General features: G+C 45.5%; 1 protein-coding gene across 1 annotated transcript in view; it reads left to right on the top strand.

Annotated features, from left to right (window-relative positions):
• LOC144752847 (butyrophilin subfamily 1 member A1-like) overlaps positions 1-20,177 on the top strand; it is a 662,516-nt gene that overhangs the window by 472,674 nt on the left and 169,665 nt on the right. Inside the window, exon 6 of the mRNA XM_078640685.1 lies at positions 16,436-16,456. Within this exon, the coding sequence (XP_078496811.1) occupies positions 16,436-16,456 (21 nt within the window). The remainder of the gene's footprint in view (positions 1-16,435; positions 16,457-20,177) is intronic.

The raw sequence follows: 20,177 nt of genomic DNA, 5'->3' as shown, positions 1-20,177 counted from the left end.
CCAATTCTGCCTTCTTCACCATTGCCATCGCCTCTTTCAACGTGGTGTCTCCGCAAGACCATAGTTTGTCCTGCACCGACTTCATTGTGGTGTGCATCACTATTTGGTCCCTGATGAAGTCGTCATGGAGTCCTCCAAATTGACATGTGGATGCCAACTTCTTCAACGCCGCCACATAATCGTCGATAGACTCGCCCGGTTCTTGCTTCCGCTGTTGGAAGTTGTACCTGTCAATGGATACGCAGACCGCCGGCCGGTAATGTTCGTCGAGTTCTTCTAGTGCGTGTGCGTATACGTCATCGTCACTCGATTGCCGCTGCTTGGGTACTAAATTCTTGAACACTCTGATCCCCTCCGGGCCCAAGTTATGTAGTAAAATTCTCCTTTTTCTGACGTTCGTGAACGGTTCTTCATTCTCATCCTCCAGGACCTCAATGTAGTTGGTGATGTATTCTTTCCAATTCTCCCACTTCATGAGGGGTTCGCCTGGTTTCGGTAGGAATGGAACTAGCGCCGTCGCTGAGGTGGATTGGGCGCACATGGTTTCCCGCCCTTTCGGCGCAATGTTCTGAGCTTTGGGGCTGCCCGGCACGCCGTTCTCTTCGTCTTCACCCGGTCGGGACTGGGTCTCGTCCTTCACACCTGTCTCTGTGGCCCCTAGATCCACCAGCGCTACTGACAGGCCTGTGGTCTAGCAGGGTGAGGCACCTGAGACACCTAGCTGTACACGGGCACGTGGTGCGTCGCAGCGGTGCCCCTCTTAGCCCCTTCTGGGCATCCGGTACGTGGGCTCACCCAATGAACTGCTTCTGCCGCGCTCTGTGTGCTCCTCATGTGCTCCTGCAGTGGCTCTGCCTGTTCCCCGGCTCCCTGGTTCGTGGGTGTATGGTGGGGATGGTTCCAAGGGCCAGCGTGCCTCTGCAGTGGGTCCTCTTTGTTTTTATTTTTTTGAATCACCTCGTCGCCATTGTAAAGATGTGCTTGTACATAGGAGGCAGACAAGTGGTGTATATATGAGGCAGGTTATTTATTTATAAATTCTCTGCTTACACACAGAGCGCCGAGCGTGTTCCTCCACACAGCTCCGGCACCCGGATGATCGCGCTCGAAATGCGCAATCCAAAATGGCCGCCGTTCACGCTACGTCGTGACGCAGCGTGAACCACTAGAGTGGCGACTCTACATAAATTAACTACCAGTTTAAAAAACTTTATCAATCTTTGTTTTAGGATGCAACATTTCTCACGAAGGGTCGCACAGCATAGATTTAACTTGATGTGTCATGCTCTATTTTAGGATATACAATCAACCGTAAAGGAGCCTATGTCCATATCAACAATGGGTCTGGCATTTCTATCTGTTGCCCCTCTTCATCTGTAAGCACAATTTACATTGAGTTAAAAGTACACGTGTGCAGGGGGACTCTGCAGTTTTGAGATCCATGAGACCGGTGGGTGAGGGTAAACAGCAATACATATTTTACTGTAATGATACATTAATAATTAATCAAACGGTTAATAAAGAAACTTAAAACATTTGATGTAAATGCTCAAATCCGAGTGCTTCATTGTAACATATTCTCTTCTTTTGACTCGACATTCCACTTGTAAAACCCCATGTCCACTGTATTATTGTAAATTATTTTATGGTTGATTTTTTTATATGCAGTACATGTAAATGTATATTGAAAAAGAATCCCGACAGGCATTAGAGTGGAGTCTGGAATAGGTGGTGTGTTTCGGGAGTGGGTGGCATAATGGGTCTTGGATTGACGAAGCAGGCACTGGTACTACTGCTGGCAGGTCCTGGCAGCTGGTGGTGCGTGGGCCTGGGATGGCGAGTGAATCACATGCGGTCTGCCTACTGCTGAGACCTTGCATCATGCAGCATTTGCATCGACTCCTGAAGGACCATGGGAGATGCTGTGTGTTGGACTGGTTTCTGTAGAAGACAGGATACCAGCAATTGGTCAGTGACCTTTGAAAAACGACATCAAAATCCAGGGAGTAGGGAAAGTAGTATATGTGATGCCCCTCCACTATTCCTCATGACCCTCATTGAGCCACAGTCACAATGGACATGTGACCATGTACCAAGGTATTCGACAGGGCTCTTTAAAAAAGTGTATTCCAGTTTAAACTAGGTCTGGAAATGTTCACAGGGTCGGTTATAATCAGGTATTTTCGGATTAAACTGAAAACTAAAATATGTAAGCATTACATAAGGTAGTGGAGAGCGCTGCAGCCAGGAGGTACGGTGGATTGTCAGCTATTATAAGATTTTTGGTTGTGTGTTAAAACCTGAATTATAACCAGGTCTGCAGGAACAAGATTCAAACGAGTGGGGATGAGCGTTGTTTAAGGCTCATAAGAGGGAGTGAATGAAAAAGGCATAATCGTGACTTCAATTTGATACAACTAAGTGAAGCTCTAGAAGTTTTTCTGACATTCATTCTTATCTTTTCTTTATCTAGAAAAACTTTCAGAAGAATCTGGTGAGTGTTTCATGAATTTATGCAATGTTTTTCACTTGAGAGTGTACAAGGGAGGCCTGAGCTTTCAATAATACAAGAAGCCAATTAAGGTGAACATGTCATGTCACCATAAATCTAGAAAATCGCATTACTTTATAGATCAGGCATGGTTGGGTGTTAAAAATATATAATTTAAATGTATGTGTCTGTGTGTAAGCAGATGCCCTCGTCCAGACCGTTGCGTTGTACAAACATACTGCCAAGTTAGAGGTGAGTGCAAAATATGTTGCATTTTGAGTTTGCTCTTACCAACGGTTTCTAGTTTGTATTAAGAACAAATGTGTGCATTGCTCCCTATTTGTGGTGCCAGTTTAAAAGGCCGCATCCTGAACACATGAGCTGTCTCAGAACAGAATTGTATACCTGTTTGTTTTTAAGACATTGCTGTGTCAGAGTACACTTAAGTCAGAAATTGTCCATTAATTCCATAGATCTCTGGTTGGAAACAGGGAACAGTGGTTGTCTCTGCTTGTTTTTAAGCTTCCTTATCTGCAGCTCATGCTGTCCCAATACACAGGTTCATGAAGCAAAAACCGGTGCTTAAATTGAAGTTAAATAAATAAACAGATGCCCAAATCTCTCCTTAGGGACCCGCCACCTACACTGGTGAGTTCTGGGGTCCCTGAGCACCAAGGATGCATAATTGTGCTCACAGCTTAAAATTCCCTTATTACACCATCTGACACTTCCTTTCTCCTTGTCTCCCTGATGAAAGTTATTTTTCATTTCTGTTATCTCTCTTTTGCACTGTTTTCCTATCTATCTCTTTTCACCTGTTCTGCCCTCTCAGTTTTGCACAGCATTATATTCTGAACATGAAAATGAGTGCCGCTGCCCACCTCCTGCAACCACAGATACAAATCACCCACTGTGTAAAACTCTGAACACAACCAATATCAGTTGCACCTGGGTGCTTTGGCCCTTTTCTTGCTCCTTCCAATCGCTTATCCACCAATATATAATATTGTACAAAATATTAATTCACGTATGTGTCTCTGTAGGTGGAAACCTCTAGGTATGGTTGTACTTGTCTCTGGAAACAGAATATGCATTCGTTTTAAGAAATGCATTCTATGAAGAGCAACATAAGGACCTTTTGGAAGACAAAACTTCAACAGCAAACAACTGTAACAATTTATACTGGAATAAATCAACAATTTACTGAGCATGTATTTTTAAACTCTCGAAGCTCCGACTGCAGTGCTTTCAACGTCTACATAGCTCCGCTCGCCCCCATCGTCACAACCTATGGACTCTCCATTGTGTCATACGCAGACGACACCCAACTCATCCTCTCCCTATCCAATGAACCCAACACTGCCAGACACAACTTTCTAGAAGGCATGGAAGCCGTCACCAAATGGATGAAAAACAGCTGCCTACAACTAAACACCAACAAAACGGAAGTACTCATCATGAGCCCAAACCCCGAAGCCTGGAATGGCACCTGGCGGCCTCCCGCCCTCGGAAGCCCACCCACCCCCACTGACCACGCAAGCAACCTAGGAATCATCCTTGACTCAGAGCTCAAAATGGACCGCCAGATCAACTCTGTCTCGTCCTCCTGCTTCCACACCCTCTGCCTCCTACGTACACCTTCAAATAGATCCACCTCGAACACAGAAAGACCATCACTCACGCCCTGGTCACCAGCAGGCTCGACTCCGGCAACATACTCTATGGCAGAATAAACAAAAACTTCACCGCAAGCTGCAGAACATCCAAAACGCCACCGCAAGACTGGTCCTCAACCTGCCAAGACACTGCCACATCTCCCAGCACCTGCGCACACTCCACTGGCTCCCCATCGAAGCTAGAGTCACCTTCATGATGGTAACCCATGCTCACAAGCCCCTCCACGACACTCGTCCAGCATACCTGAACAGCCGACTCAAATTCCACGCACCCCAAAGGACCTACGATCAGCCCAGCTCTCTTACGCCGTGGTCCCCTGCACCAGAAAGAACAGATCAGGAAGCCGCTCCTTCTCCTGCTGCACGGCCAGAGCCTGGAACGAACTTCTGCTCCACCTCAGACAGATAACATCGCTCCCCATCTTTGCAAGAAACCTCAAAATCTGGCTCTTCGACAGACCCCCTCCTTGATTGACAGGAACCTGCGACCCCTCTAGCCCCCCAGCGCCTTGAGACCCTTACGGGTGAGTACTCGCGCTTAACAAACAGCTGATTTATTGAAACTTATTAAAAATTGTTAATGCAAGCTATGCTCCTATAAAACAAAAATAATATTAAAACCAGTCTCACAAATTGTTTGGACGGAAACTTCCTCTGCATGGCAAAGATGTGTATTCCTGCCCTGAGTGCCCCACTGTTTTGTTGTCTGGATCTCTAATGTTGATTTTTTTGTCATATGCGAAAACGGATCATGCATGTGTGCCACGACATAGGCCTGTTTAAGAGATTGAGGTCTTGATGGACCAGGAGGGTGCCCAAAGTTCTGCCCTCATAGTGGTGGGAGGCCTTCACCAGGAATTAAACAGCACAAGCAATGGTCAGTAGTAGTGAACAGGACCATTTTCACTGTGTCAGTGAAGTGAGGCCTACAGGCTCACTCACCTTTTTAAAAGTTCTACTGCTGTGTGTTTAACTCACCCATGGCCAACATCAGGTTGATGGATAAGTATATAAGTGATGAAAGCATGTGCTGAATGCATATGAGCATGCAAGACATACACTAAACAGAGAGTGAAGTGTGGAACAGCATGCACATGGTAAATGTGTGTGTGCTGCCAGTATGTGTTTAAAGTGACACATTCTGGTACAGTACAGACTGTAGTGCTGAGACTCAACGCACGGTCTACATGTGAGTATGCCGGTGGTAGCATAATGCATAAGGACAGCAGTGCTGGACAGTGAATGTACTGGGTATTTTCGCTAAGGGGCTCATCACAATGTCAGACTGAAAGCCTCCTCCTGACTGTCGGAATCTCCATGAGCTCGTCGGTTTTCATTCCGACCACCCGATTGCGATCTTTGCGGTCGAAAGTAAATGCACGGTTATTCGGAATCGGTTCAGACGACTCGCGGAGTGTTCATGTCGGTCAGAACCGCATCGTACGACCCTATGGGCAACCTTTCCACCCTCTTTATTACAATGTCCATTTCCAACAGCCTTTCTGCGTCAAACTGACTGATATTGAAAGGCTGTCGGAAAACGACTTTGGGTGCTGCTGGCTGGGCCCCCTAGCCCACACGGTATGCGGTTGATGGCCGAGGGGGTACCTAAGGAACCCCCCTGAAAAACCCTGCAAAGTGTGGCAGGCACCATGGGTGGAGGGTGGAGGGTTTTCCACACACCCCTATTTCCCATAGAAGCTTGTGTTACAGACAGTTGTTGGGCGTAAGACGAGCTCCCATTGAAAACTATGGGAATCCAACCAAACAGTGTTCGTCGCCGCATCGAAATACGGCGGTCAGAACAGATGACCGCAAGTCGTTTGGTCCCGATTCTGAGTCGGTGTCAGGTGGAGGCTTTCCGCCCAAGATCATAATGAGCCCCTACGTGTAGAAGGATACATTTAATGGAGGACCTTGGGTTTAATTTTTGAAAGCCCAGGCCTGCCTGGTGAAACCTGAGGAGTAAAGGCATCTCTCCAGACAGAGTTTCTGTATTGCTGCATTCCTGTAAGCTGGGTGGGACAAACACTGGAGGATGGGTGATCCAGGCTCTCCATGTGCACTTCAAAGGGCACTTTAATTCCGTGATAGATCACAAGGAAGATGCCAGGACACATCTCATGAAGGAAGAGATGGGCGGATAAGGGAATCCTAAAGAATAGGCTGTGGGCCCAGGATTACTCTTTTCATGCTTATATCACTATGGCTGACATCCAGGTGTGAACTGTGGTTACTCCAATAAATCTTGTTATGGGTTAATCAGCTTTGAAGTCCTACCTGCTGTGACATACATCTTTTAGAAGGAAGCAGAAATAAAATGATGTCAATTTCAAAGAAGCAGATTCCCAACATAAAAACTTCAGACTCAGACACTAAATTATATTTTGTGTCTGGAAAAGAAGTAGGGGCGATCGAGACCCCCAACTTGCTAACTGCTGAGCAGCCAGCCGGGCTGCATGAGAAGGCGAAGCTCTGCAAAACGTCTGCCTGTGACCTGGGCTAGGGCACAGCCTTCTAGTCTCCCTGCTGGGCAAGAGAACATTGACCAGGGAAACCTAGACCACCTACCCTAGAACCTGGAACACCAGTATCTGCCTGCTCACCAAGACCGGTGTGCCAGTGAGAGAGAACAGCGGGTTGTAGGAAGCGAGATCCAGAGGGGGGACGAGATGTGTGGGGCTCCTGAGCAAGATGTGAGGAACTGTGCCACACCGATTGGGCATCGCCTGTGTGTATCGTTGAGAAAAAAGGTTACCCCGCATGCCAGAAGGTGCCACCGTGCACTGAGAACTGTGCCGCATCAATCGGGCTGTCACCCACATGCAGAGTTTGTATGATCACTGACCACGTATTCCAGGAGGCACACACTGTGTACTGAGAACTGTGAGCACCGATCTGGCCATTGCCCACACGATGAGCTGAGAGATAGGCGCCATTGTATGCCAGGAGGGGTCACCATGTTCTGAGGCACTGTGTTGCATCCATCGGGCCGCCACCCATTTGCGATAAGTTGCATATGCCAGGAAGGGCATCAGAGGAGTCTACTTGAGGTCAGTGTGACTGGACAATGAGGTTCATTGGAATGACCCCATATGCCAAATGGGGCTTCTTGGTATGCTGATGCCCGAGGTCTAGGTTGTTGCCAGTGACCAGAATCTGCTGGTACGATCAAAACTGGATCCACCTGTATGCAGGGGTTTTGCATCTGTGATGGCCAGAGGATAGAGAGGAAGCCGTTGGAGCCCCACTTGAGCAAGGACACTGCGCCCAACCCAGAGGAAGGAGAAATGGGACTTCTCGTGTGTTTGCTGGAGCCGAAGCAACTTCATTCATTAGGTCACTGGTAAGCATGGCTCAAGAGAGAGAGCTGGCGTCTTCCAGGAACTGTCCATGTGACCGTGTGCAGCCTGATCTGGGCCAAGACCGTGCCATACCGCTGACAGGTTTCATACTCTCATAATGGGTAAGCTGAGACCTGGGCCTACTGTTCCCCATGGGATATACTGCCTTTGGTTTTTGCAGCCCTAAGTGACTACTTATGAACTTACGAGCTGAGTCCGAAAGGGGGAGAACTCTCGAGCGTAGCCTAATGGGTATTGTTCCCTATTGTATCCATATTAAAATAGAGAATAAGAGCTCACTCGCTACATGAGAGTTGGGGACAGAGAGTGGCCTGACAACTAATAGTGTGCCTGACTCAAGTGGGAACTGCCTTGTTGCTTTTAGAATGTTGTTTACCTTTTCATGCGTAGAATTTGAATTAAAATACTTCTTTTATACAAAATAAGCATTTGACTGGGCATTGATTTATTGTGTGTGCTGCTTGCACATGGAGGTGTTACCGTGTCACTGATCTGCTACTACACTTCCCTCCGAGGGAGCCTTGACTGTCATGCCAGGTTTCTAACTGAGAGTCAGGTGAAGAAGGAGCTGCTTGACCCAGATGAGCAGGATCTATAGAGCGGCGGGCCCTGAGACATCAGGAGTAAAAGGCATCAACTATCTAGGTTGGGCCCAGTAATCCCTGTTTACCCTGTTGCCCTCTAAACAGGGTTCTGACACAAATCGACTAATCTGATTATCAGGTACGTATAGTTACCAGACTACAGGCACCTCTCACCATTCAGCTTGGGGAGTATGAATTAGGTCATCAAGTTGTGTTATCCATAGATATTAGGCAATGATGAATCTAACAAAGCTGAGCGCACACTTTGGTGTCCTGACTTAATTTTTCAGCAGTGTTGACTGTGCCCAGTGAAGGTCCAAGAATGCTGGATAAATGACAGATTTTTAGGAACGCCAAAATTATTGAGGCCAGCTATAAATGTACAAAGTGAAACTAAATGAAGTTTAAGTTACATTTTCAGTGGTTTTGCTGAAAACCTGCTTTGGAGACAACCATGCTTAACTACATTGGTTGCCCCTTTAGATTACGCTGCACAGAATTCTATGAAAATGCCAAACCTACATGAAGCGGGTCACGGTTGGTGGTGAAAGTCCACAACTCTTACTTTGCATATAGATTTGACAGGGCATTGTATGTTCCAGTTGGCTCACTACAGATTATCAAAACCACAATTTAAGATGTTAATCCTTCAAGTCAGAAAGATCAGCTGTCATACCATACCACCAATGTCACCACTCATGACAATGCAGCTTATGCCACCACCAAAACTACAACTAATACTGATACCATCACAATTGCCACACTACCAGCAACACTGCTATCACTACCACTACCAAGCATTGGCAACACTAAAAAAGCTGGTTTGAATGTCCAAGTATATTGAATCATCATTTTCTTTATACCACTGTTTGCATTTGTTGCCAAATTAATCACAGAACTGTTGGGTTTGCCAATGCTTGTTCAGTGTTGCTTAGCTATCAGAAAACAGCACACGTGCTCCTATTATTTATGGGTTTATCTATTTATGGGTTTATATAGCGCTATAATCGACTCCCGAAGGAGTATCTCTGCACTCAAACAGACAGTTATGGAGGGATGATGTTTGAAACAAAAACAAAAAAAGTTTTAAACAATTTTCTGAATGTGATGTGTTCTGCCCATAACCAGAGGGTAATGGGAAGTTCGTTCCAGAGGCGAGGGCCAAGGTAAGAAATAGCCTTTCCTCCCAATCTTGCCCTCCTAATGGAAGGAACTTGGAGAAGAGTTATATTACTGGAGCGGAGATCACGTGATGAAATATAGGGGATAAACTTCTCTGCCAGATAAGGGGGGCCCATATTATGGAGAGCTTTATGAATGACACAGAATGTTTTGAATTTAATCCGTTGGCGGATAGGCAGCCAATGGAGCTTTTCCAGAAGAGGGTGTGATGGTGATCTGGGAGGTACATTCTGAACTAGCCTTGCAGCTGTATTTTGGACTACTTGAAGTCTGCTAAGTAAGGTGTCATTAGCCGAAATCAATAGCCCGTTACAATAGTCCAGGCGACTGAGCACTAAAGCCTGGACACTCTTCGGAGCAATCCAATCACATGAAAAGAAGAGCCAGCTATCTGATTTACTTGCTCTTTTAAGGTTAGGTCTTGATCTAGTCGAGTACCTAGGTTCTTCACCACCTGCTTTGGAACAGGGTCGGGCCAAGAACTGATGGCCACCAATCCAGCGTCCATAGCAGCGGGGCCTCACCAAAGAGCATCACCTCCGTTTTTCCCACATTACACTGTAAGAAGTTGGTAACCATCCACTGTGATACAGCCCGCATTCTGTCAGAGAAGGTCTGTTGAACCGCCATGGTTTACATGCTGAATGGGAATAGGAGCTGCGTGTTGTCAGCATATGACACGGGAATAAACCCGTATGACCTCATGAGGCAAGGGGGCAAAATAAATGTTAAAAAGAGTAGGACTCAGGCAAGAGCCCTGAGGAACCCCCTTGGGCAGCTCCAGAGGTGCAGAGCGAAACGAGCCAATATTAACACTCTGCGTGCGGCCAGATAAAAAGCTTCTCATCCATGACAAGGCCGAGCCGCCCAAGCCCCACCTCTTCCAAACATCTGAGCATAGTATCATGGGAGATCGTGTTGAATGCCGCGGACAGGTCCAACAGCACCAGAATCATAGAATGCCCTTTATCCAGGGACATTCTGATGTTATCAGTCACAGAAAGAAGTGCAGATTCGGTGCTAAAGTTTGGCCTGAATCCGGATTGGGAATGATCTAAACCTCCAGTTTGTTCGATAGATTTCGACAGGTGGATGTTAACATGCTTCTCCATTAGCTTGCTCAGATAAGGAAGAAGAGAAATGGGCCGGAGATTCGACAATTCTGTCCAGGGAGTGTTGGAATTCTTGCAAATAGGTCTTACCTGAGCCGCCTTCCACTCCTGCGGCACCAGACCCTCTGTGAGGGAGAGATTGACAAGGGATCGGATCATGGGACCAAGCAGCTCGACCAGGGATGGAAACATTTTTGCAGGGATGTAATCTGAGGGGGAGCCAGACTTAACCTGGTGTATTAATGCTTCAACCTCAGTCAAGGTAATGGCTGGGAATTCAATGCATAATATAGGATTAGATAGCTTAGGAGTCTGTGATGACATAGAGCTGCTCATTAGACTGCTCGTCCTAGTGATCTTGTCATAAATCACCTCTATCTTGTGAGGGAAAAATAGGGAGCTGTCATCACATAGCTGTTGTGAAGGTAGATCAAGACTTTCACAAGCCTTGGGCTTAATGAAGGATTGTAGAATCTGATATAATGTTTTTGATGAATTACCAGCCTGAGTTAATTGTAAAGCTATATGAGTTTTCCGAGCAAGTTTGATATTTTTACGGTAACTGGCCAGAGAGAGATGATAGCAAATTTGATCCTCCTCAGTGTGCGTACTCCTCCAAACCCTTTCTAACTTTCTACATGCTTGCTTTTGCAAGCGCATCTGATCAGTAAACCAAGCTTCCTGACGCTGAGTAGAACGTTTCATACAGGCTTTCATGGGGGCTATATAATCAATAGCATTGATAATAGCTGAATTATATTTGGATAAGGCTTCCACGATGTTATCTGATACTTCAAATTGAGGTACGATTAATGCATCACGAAAATCTTCCAATGAAACCTTATGCCACTGCCTACGCGAAAAAGATGATGCCGGATTCCAATTTTTTGATTTTGTCATTTCATGCATAGAAAATTCTATAACAGAATGGTCCGACCAATTCACATGCCTGGGGTGATCAGATACGATCTTGGACGAATTAGAGAGTATCATATCCAGAGTATGGCCAGCTATATGAGTTGGGCCCTTATTATGCTGAACTAGTCCTAATAGGGACAGGTCAGCCAAAAAGGTCTGAGCATCAGAATTCTCTATAAGGTCTCTATGCACATTAAAATCAGCCAACAATAGGAAGCTATTACCTGATTTAATATGCGGGCCAGCATTTCAACTAATGAGATGGAAAAATGTGTTATTGGACCAGGCAGACAGTACACCAATGCCCCTTTCCAACAGGCTCTTGTAGGTGCATCAATCCTAAAAACCAAAACTTCCATGGAGGCAGTACTGCACTGGTCCCTTTTGACAGGCTTTAGGTTTTTACATACTTTTACGATTGTAAAATCTAGCTGCATATAAAGCTGGACCTGCTAGTTTATGTAAATACCCAATTACCAATAATTGATTCTTCGGAAATACATCACATTGAATATAATTAATTTCTGCTTAATTTCTCCTCAGCTTCTCTTTTAGTCTCTAAGAGTGACTGATGTAAAAGGGAACAACGTGCTCATAACGATGTGGTGTGGAACTAGGCAAACTTAAGATGGTCTTATCCGTGTTAAATTACGCCTTCAAACCCTCGAAAGCTGCCTTTTGTTGTATGTTTGTATTTGAAGGTTTCCTTCTCTCTACTAAACCAAAGTCCTTCAGTTTTCTTTCTCATGTTGATGATATCTTTGATATTCACTGTTGAGGATTTCTTCCTTAGTTCCCTTTTGATCCACAAAGTTCGCAGCAGAACCAATTCTGTACATAATACAATCTTTGGCTGCTCCTCCCATAGGGATCACACCTGTCATCCAATCTGATGCCGGAAATTGCTCCTGGCTCAAGTTTGAGCCTCAGTCATGTCACTAGTGTTAATCCATGTGTTTCACATGACCCTCTGAGGTTGGGTCTATTTAGGACCAGTTTGCGCATCTTCTGGCAATGACTGGGACAAAGATCCCTTTTCAATAACAGTACTTGCAATATTGGTCAACCTTTGTAGCTGGTTTTTGTACACTTTCCTCCCCCCTTTTTCCTTTCCTCCTGCTGTTCACTATAACCGAAGTGGTTCATTGAAGCGCTGGCCACATTTGGAGCAAGCGCTATTCCATCTTTTGCATACCTCATGTGACATCTGTGCTACTTTGGAGAGAGTAACAAGTTTTACAATTAGTTTTATAGATCATGAGATTCCTCCTGCACAGGGTGATCCATATGCCTAAATATGGGGTACTAATCCATATGTGGACCTTGTGCCACACCAATCGGAATTGCAGCCTAAATGGCATCAACATTAAAGTGACTGTTTTCAATTACAACATGACCAGAGTGGCACTCATAGCCTCACGTACAGTTTTTGTCTATTCTGCATTTTCTGCTGCAAGGCTCTGTAACAGCCTTAGAGGGAGATGTGGTTTGCCTCCAGGTGCGGCGTATTCGATTTTTGCAAGAAGCAACGGGGCATCAGATTTGAGGGCGAAGGGCAGACCCTTGGATATTTGGTTATTTCTGACTCTCTGATGTCCATTTTCCCCATGTGCTATCTGCACAGAACTCTGCAGGGCACAGAAGGCCAGTGTTGTCTCTATTAACCCCAATGTTCCAGTTTCCAGTTTATTTGATTGATAGCAAGAATCTCAAGAGGGAGGATTAACTGAGGACAGGGAGATGGCGAGGAGAGCACAAGGAAGGGTTGCCTTTCTCTTCTGCAGAGACCTCTTTTCTTTTCAAAGAAACTATAATTCATCATGGTGAAGGTTAAGGGAACAGAAGTAGGCAAGGTGGACCTTAAAACATTCTGCCAGACCCACAGGGGGATACAGTGCAGGAAGGGGCCCCTGGGCCTCAACCATGGGGTTGGGATTGTTTCCTTCTGGTATCCTGTGGTCAATCCTATTACAGTTCTGCAAACTAGTAACACCTACAGTCCTTCCACACTTGACTCAGGATAGGGAGGACAAGCAGTTAGGGTCTTCTCAGAGCTGTTGTGTGGGGGGGAGACAGTCAGAACTCAGTCACACACAATAATTATTAACTAACAATACCTATCTTGGTGAAAGTGAATTTAGATGAGATACTACACAGAATAATGGGCTCTCTAGTACAGAGTTCTACTTCATGCAACTGCAGAGCTCTAGACAATATCTAAAGTTTACAGTCAATTCTTTATTCAAAAAGAGGTCCACAAGATAGCATTAACCGTACTACTTAAATAAAATACTTAGCAGGACAAATGTAAAAAAAAATCACAAATCAATTTTTTTTACTCAATTCCTTATCAGGAAAAAATATCTAATGGTGGGCTTCCTCTACAGTACTTTCATTATAATTAATAAAGAAAGGTGTCGCTAATAAATGGCGCAGATAGTGAAAGGCAGTGCAAACAAATAGTATATGATTGATATCTTGTGTACCACTATAACGACTTTCAAAAACATTTTAGCTGATAAGGTGGCCATGATATAAAAGTTTCCTGATTAACTCAAGCACAGTTAAACTTATCTGAAATTCTGATAAGATTCACATTTTCTATCTCCACATCAAACATTTCAATACGTGTAATATAACTTAGTGTGTTCACTTTACTCATCAGCATTCAGTGTCCCCATCGTAGTACCCCCACTAAGCCTTGCACATAAGCAGTAATCAACGGAAAATTCCAATTTAGTGCTTGCACTACCACAAATGACATATTTTCTGTAATATTTGAATGTTAGAAAGTGCCCTTTTTGTCAGGGTCACCACCCACCTTTTGCTCTAGATTTTGACTTTATCAATCCGAAGTGCACTGCAACCTGTTAACAGGCCCCAGTGTGAGTGCTTTTTCCCTTCAACTGTAACTGTTTGATTGGTACACCCAATTGGCAGGTCACTTATCACACCTTGTAAGTCCCTAGTATATAGTACCAATGGTACCCAGGACAAGGGTGATAAGAGGGGTCACTAGGGCTGCAGCACTATATTGTCCCACCCTGTGTGACCAAAGTAAAAGTACATCTGCAGATCTGACATTGCAGCCGTGCACGAGCAGCCTCTCTGCTGCAGTGCCAAACCAATGCCTTAATGTAATTAAGTCACTCTTAAGGTTGTCCTCCTAAGCCCAGGAGGTAGAGTGCATTATATTAAAGGTGTGGATATATATGTTCATACGAATATATCCCTACAATAACCCTGTAAAGCAAGGTTTACTGTAAGTGACCAGAGGTCCATGTAGTAACATCGGCTGGCTACCGAGCAAACTTGAGAGAGCCAGCTCCATTATGGTACCACCAAATTGTGTCATGTTTGGCCTCAAACACCGTGCTTTTTCATCATTGACACAATTCTCGTTTCAAGGGTAAGCTGCCATGCACAGGGGTGCCACCCTGTGTTGGTGCCCCCTAGGATACACAAAGCTCCACTGCTTTTGGTGCACTCCCTTGTGCCTGTTGCAGCTAAGACAAGAGTCTGCCCTCCTAAAGGTCATTTGAACACGTCCACGGGTTTGCCCCAAAGTAAGCCTTCTTCACAGCACCATTCAGCATTCACCTTTCTTTCCAAGGGCCCAGACTGTGAAGTGTCTTCTACGAACCCTGAATAACAACCTGCCAAATTAGGTAAAACAGGAAATAGCATCACTGATTGCAGAAGATCTTGATCATCAATCGAATGCATCTTTGTCAGGAACTTTGGAACAGTAGACTTTTTCATCTGTTTCCATTCTTCAAGGATAGTATTCTTCACTACTGGAATAAAATAAATTGATCTTGTAGTAAATCTCAACGAATAGACGATTAGGATGAACTGGTACTTTGGACCTCTTCCTTTGCATTTGGGAATTCCATTCTTGTCATCCAGACCACCTCTAGGGCAGCCGTGGTCTGTGCAGGTAAGAGCTGTGGAGTCGGGTGAGGTAGGGGGGGACTTTCGACATGCGACGAGGGTAAATTAATTATTTATTTAATTTTCCCTCGTAGTAATCTGTTGAATCTCCCACAGCCCCCCCACCCTCCAACCTGGCCCCACCGCTCTTACCTGCACGGGACGCAGCTGCTCTAGAGTCAGGTACATGTGAATATACCAATACTGCCACACTCTCTTGTAAGGACATTAAAGAAGGAAAGGTAACAGGGTACCCCACCAGGTACTGTTTCTCCTGATGTTTTCTTGTATATGAAATCAACAAAGGTGTCAGCCAATAAAACACAAATATATGCCTTAGAATGTCTGGCAGTCTCTAAGTGTTGACCTATTAAAGAGCTCTCAGGAGAGGGATTATAAGCTTGTTTTAAACACCTTTACTCCACTATTGTCATAGAGCCCGATTAACTACTTGCACCAAAAGGTATAGGCATTAGACATCAAACAACAAGCTTTAAATAACGAAGAGCCACCCACGAGAAGGATTTGATATCATCTGCTGATGCGCAATCTGCTTCAAGGGTAGACAGAAAAAAACATTGACAAGAAAAAGTGAAAATACAATGCAGCTGGCCTACCCAATCCAACATGGCTGACATGCTGCAGGGGCGCGCAATACTTATGCCCAAGTTGCCACCTGAATACATCACTCTTCTTGGATCTTCACTATCCATCAGTTCTTTCAATTCAGAAAAAGATGGCCTTGAAGAAAGTACATGCCCCTTCCACACCCCGTCTGACCATAAGGGATCACATAGGAGAGGAGCAACAAAAAAAGAAAGGACCAAGATAGACAGCTAAGGGTGTAACCATAGGCCAAAGAAGTTCAGGGTAGAAGATACAGAGGGTCCAAAAGTGTTACAAGGATCTCAAAGCGCAGACATTAAAAAACGGATAGTGGTTTAGGGAATTCTCCATTTTATAGTGCATTGCATGCTGGGAATAATCCTCATTGAAAAGATGTTCATGCTACTAAAGGGTTCTTTCTGAAGGCAAAGCCTCCTCACAACAAAGGCTTGGAATGAGGAAGGGGAATGAAGAGTGATGGGCATTAAGCCATGCTATCTTTCTGTTTTCATTTCTCTCTTTCTAAGTAAGAAATTTAACTTTTCATGTTTTTTGTCTTGTCCCACAGAAAGACTTCCAGACGAACTAGGTAAGTTTGTTAGAACATAGATTACTGCATTTACTCCTATTTAATGAGTTCAGTAGCAAACCTTATTCTTAGTACATAGTAGGAAATAGCATGTACATGAGATATTTGCTTGGGTCTTTAATTTCAAGGAGACACTAACTCAAGTGTAACCATTGCTGTAAAGTAGTTTCATAGCAAATGATTGATCAGGCTTAGCAGAATTATGGACTACAAGCCTGAGCGATGTAGCTGTTTCTGTTTACATTAACTATCACTCGACCCTTCCTCATGTACTACCTAGACTCTTGCATATTACATAAGTTACAGCATGTGAAATCACTGCATTAAAAACAACACTTATGACATCTCACTTACATAATTTGCTTGAACACACTGCATGGTATACTGAAGTAGTACTTGAAGTAGTGTGGTGAGTTCGGTGAGAAGACTGTGTACGGAGGTGCGCAAGTTATCTGAATTTTAAGGTGGTGTGTAAGTATAAATGTGAGTTATAAATTACTTTAGAAGTGGTGCTTAAATGATAAATTAAAGATATAACTATAACTGTAGAATTTTTCATGTTTGAGTGCTTTAGGTAGGTTTATAGCTTGAGACCAGACAAGATGACCACTTACCTCAGAAGCTCCCCCACACCGAAGAGAGAATGGCATGAGAAGAGAAGCCTACTGTGTGTTTCTCAATACTAACCAACAGTAGGAGGTGAAGACCAACCACAAGTGCCTTTTTGGTGCTTTGATGCCCTCCTAATACAGTAAGCAAAAGGAATAATCATTCGACTTGATGAATTAAAATGGCACCTCCCACTAAGCTCCGCTCCAGCTCACTCTGCTGTAGCTGCTTACTACTTATGAAGCATGGAGGTGATCTAGCGGAGACCTGAGGAGGATCTGATTGCTATCTGTGGCAATCTATGGCAACCTGTGACAGTCTTTGACCTAAAGAAATCAGAAACTCTGATGTAAGCCTATACAAGGCAAACCTTGTCAAGCCTTCCCATATACTACATTGCAACACCCCAACATCACTCCTGACAGGGAGCTTCACAGCTCCAACTTACGGGTGAAGCCTGACCTGAGCCCATTTACAGTCCCACAGCACCGCCCACTGTCTCTGCGCTCCTGCAGAACCTGAATGCCCAGTCTGCAGACAATACTAATACCCAATACATTCTGGTGTTAGACCTGTGTTAAGATTGATGTAGAGCCTGGGCCTGGCCTCTCTGAAGTCCCAATTCACAAGGTTCTTTAGCTTCACCTCCACTGATAAGGACTAGCGCATGCTAACACGAGCACTTACAACTCTTGCTGAATCTCACTATCACCCGGCAGGCAACACAATTATGGCGGTCAGGTTTGCCTGGACTAACTACACTGCTGACAACTGCTGATTTTGCTGTTCTGAGCTCACACACTCATGTGCTAGCCTGCATGAGGCTTAAAGCTCCCAGTGCCATGTAGGACAAAGTGGAAAACTGCCTCAGATCCTAGGAACCACGGTGTGTTTGCCCGTGTGATGCATGGAAACTCCAAAGACTATTAGGCACAATGCTGCACACAAAACAGATAGTCCATAGCACAATGTCCTGTTAGGCCTCGCCAGATCTCCTGACACACCAGTACTAGGCACAGCAGTTTACAGTGAGCCACAAGCAGCTGTCCCTCAACCTTTGCAACTACTACCTGAGCAATAAATTGTCCAGTCTTGTATTGACATCACAGTAACTATTATCCTCAAGATGAGGCCATCTTTCAGCACTCAATACCAGTGAATTTATTTATTTATTTTATTTTATTTATTTATAAAGCTTATAAAGCGCAATGTCGCCTTGTAGGCATCCTGGCGCTGAGGCTCCATGAGAGGTATGAGGAGGGATGTCGAGAAGGTACTAAGGAACTCAGACCATAGGGAACAGCCAGGTCTTCACACATTTTCTGAACGGGAGAAGTTTCTCAACTTGTCTAATCTCCCAAGGTAGACTGTTCCAAAGTTTGGCCGCAGCCACCCCAAAAGATGTTCCCCCTGCCCTGACTTTTTTTAATCTAGGTACTCTCACCAGCCGGGCCGAGGAAGAACGAAGCGCCCTGGTGGGAGTGTACCAGGCAAATTTAGATTGCAGCGTTCTAGGACCTAGCCCATGAAGGGCTTTAAAAACAAGGCAGAGAGACTTAAATTGTACTCTCTGCCTGAGGGGAAGCCAGTGGAGTTCGGCCAGAACTGCAGATGCAGACGCTCTTCTAGGCCATCCCAAGGCCATTCTAGCAGCCGCTGATTGAATTCTTTGAAGTCAATCTAACAGAAAGCTGGGGGACTCAAGTAGGAGGGCGTTTCAGTAATCGAGTCTGCTCAAGATTGTACATCTAGCCACCAAAGCCCGAGCGTGGGTAGGTAATAATGGCATAATCTTGCGAAGGGACCTAATCTGGGCAAAACAGCAAGACACAGTTTTCGCAACCTGAGCCTCCATAGTCAGCTTGTTATCTAGCATAATGCCTAGGTTACGCACAGTTTTAACTGGTGAAACCTTTTTCTCTATTTCTTGAGGCCAGAAATTGTCAGGAAAGGGATGTGGGATCCTGTTCCCCGCATAGAAAAGCAACTCAGTTTTACCAGTGTTAAATTGAAGGGAGTTATCCTGTAACCAACCGGCAATATCCCGCAGACACTCATGGAAAACCTCCACCGGTGTCGGGTCCTCACCCTCAAAGGAGAGGATCAATTGAGTGTCGTCCGCATAGTTAATCGTATTTATCTTATATGATTTGATCAAAGATATCAAGGGTTTTAAATAAAGATTGAACAGAATGGGGCTGATTGCCGAACCCTGAGGAACCCCGTGCGGCACAGGGAAAAATGCAGATTGGAAAGGGGGAAGGGACCCAGCCTGCTGTCTATCCTCCAGAAAGGACCGAAACCAGCGTAAGGCACAGCCTCTCACCCCGGCCTCACGCAGTCTATTCAGGAGGGTATCATGGTTGACCGTATCAAATGCGGCAGACAGGTCGAGCAGAATCAGGGCTGCTGCCTGTCCCCTGTCTGCACGCATTTGAAGCTCATCCATGGCAGTAACCAGGGCCGTCTCCGTCCCATGGGCAGGGCGAAAGCCGAATTGCGATTCTTCAAGCTGCCGATGTTGCTCCAGATGTTTAGAAAGTGATAGACTAACCTTGCGTTCGACAATCTTTGCAGGACAAGGTAACAGAGAGACTCTTTTGTAACAAGATGGCCGCCGGGTAGGAGCTCCTGGTGAGAGCTCCGAGTGCTGGGGATCCCGTTTTCGGACTTTATCCCTGCTAGCACCCTGCAGCACCTCCACCACAGCGAGCAACAGATTGCACAAGTAACTGGAGTGGCACAACAAGTAACTGGAATGAAGAGTAACTGGATTTGAGCAACAATTTCATCTTACCTGGCTGGCGCTGCGCGAAAGGTTCAGAGCAGAGGAACCTGGACACTGGTGCCGGACGGCGTGGAAGTGGACTCGGATCGACTGCCGTCACCCGAGGGACCGACCCCAAGAGGCGCCGGGAGGACAGCGGGAACGTAGTGCGGAGCAGTCCTGCCCGCCTGTGACAGCCGACGTGATCGCCCCGGGTGTCCCGAGCAAGTGGGCCATCTGAGCACTTGCAACCACCGGCGCCGCGGGGCACAGCCTGAGCTCGGCGGGAGATTTGCGGGAGCCCTGGAGATGTCCGGCTGGTGAGAGGGCTGGAGCAGGGTCCTC

The sequence above is a fragment of the Lissotriton helveticus genome, chromosome 5_1 (genome assembly GCF_964261635.1).
Source record: "Lissotriton helveticus chromosome 5_1, aLisHel1.1, whole genome shotgun sequence".
In the NCBI taxonomy this organism is placed as follows: domain Eukaryota; kingdom Metazoa; phylum Chordata; class Amphibia; order Caudata; family Salamandridae; genus Lissotriton; species Lissotriton helveticus.
Note: the sequence above shows the minus strand (reverse complement) of the source record. Positions and strands in the feature narration are given on the sequence as shown.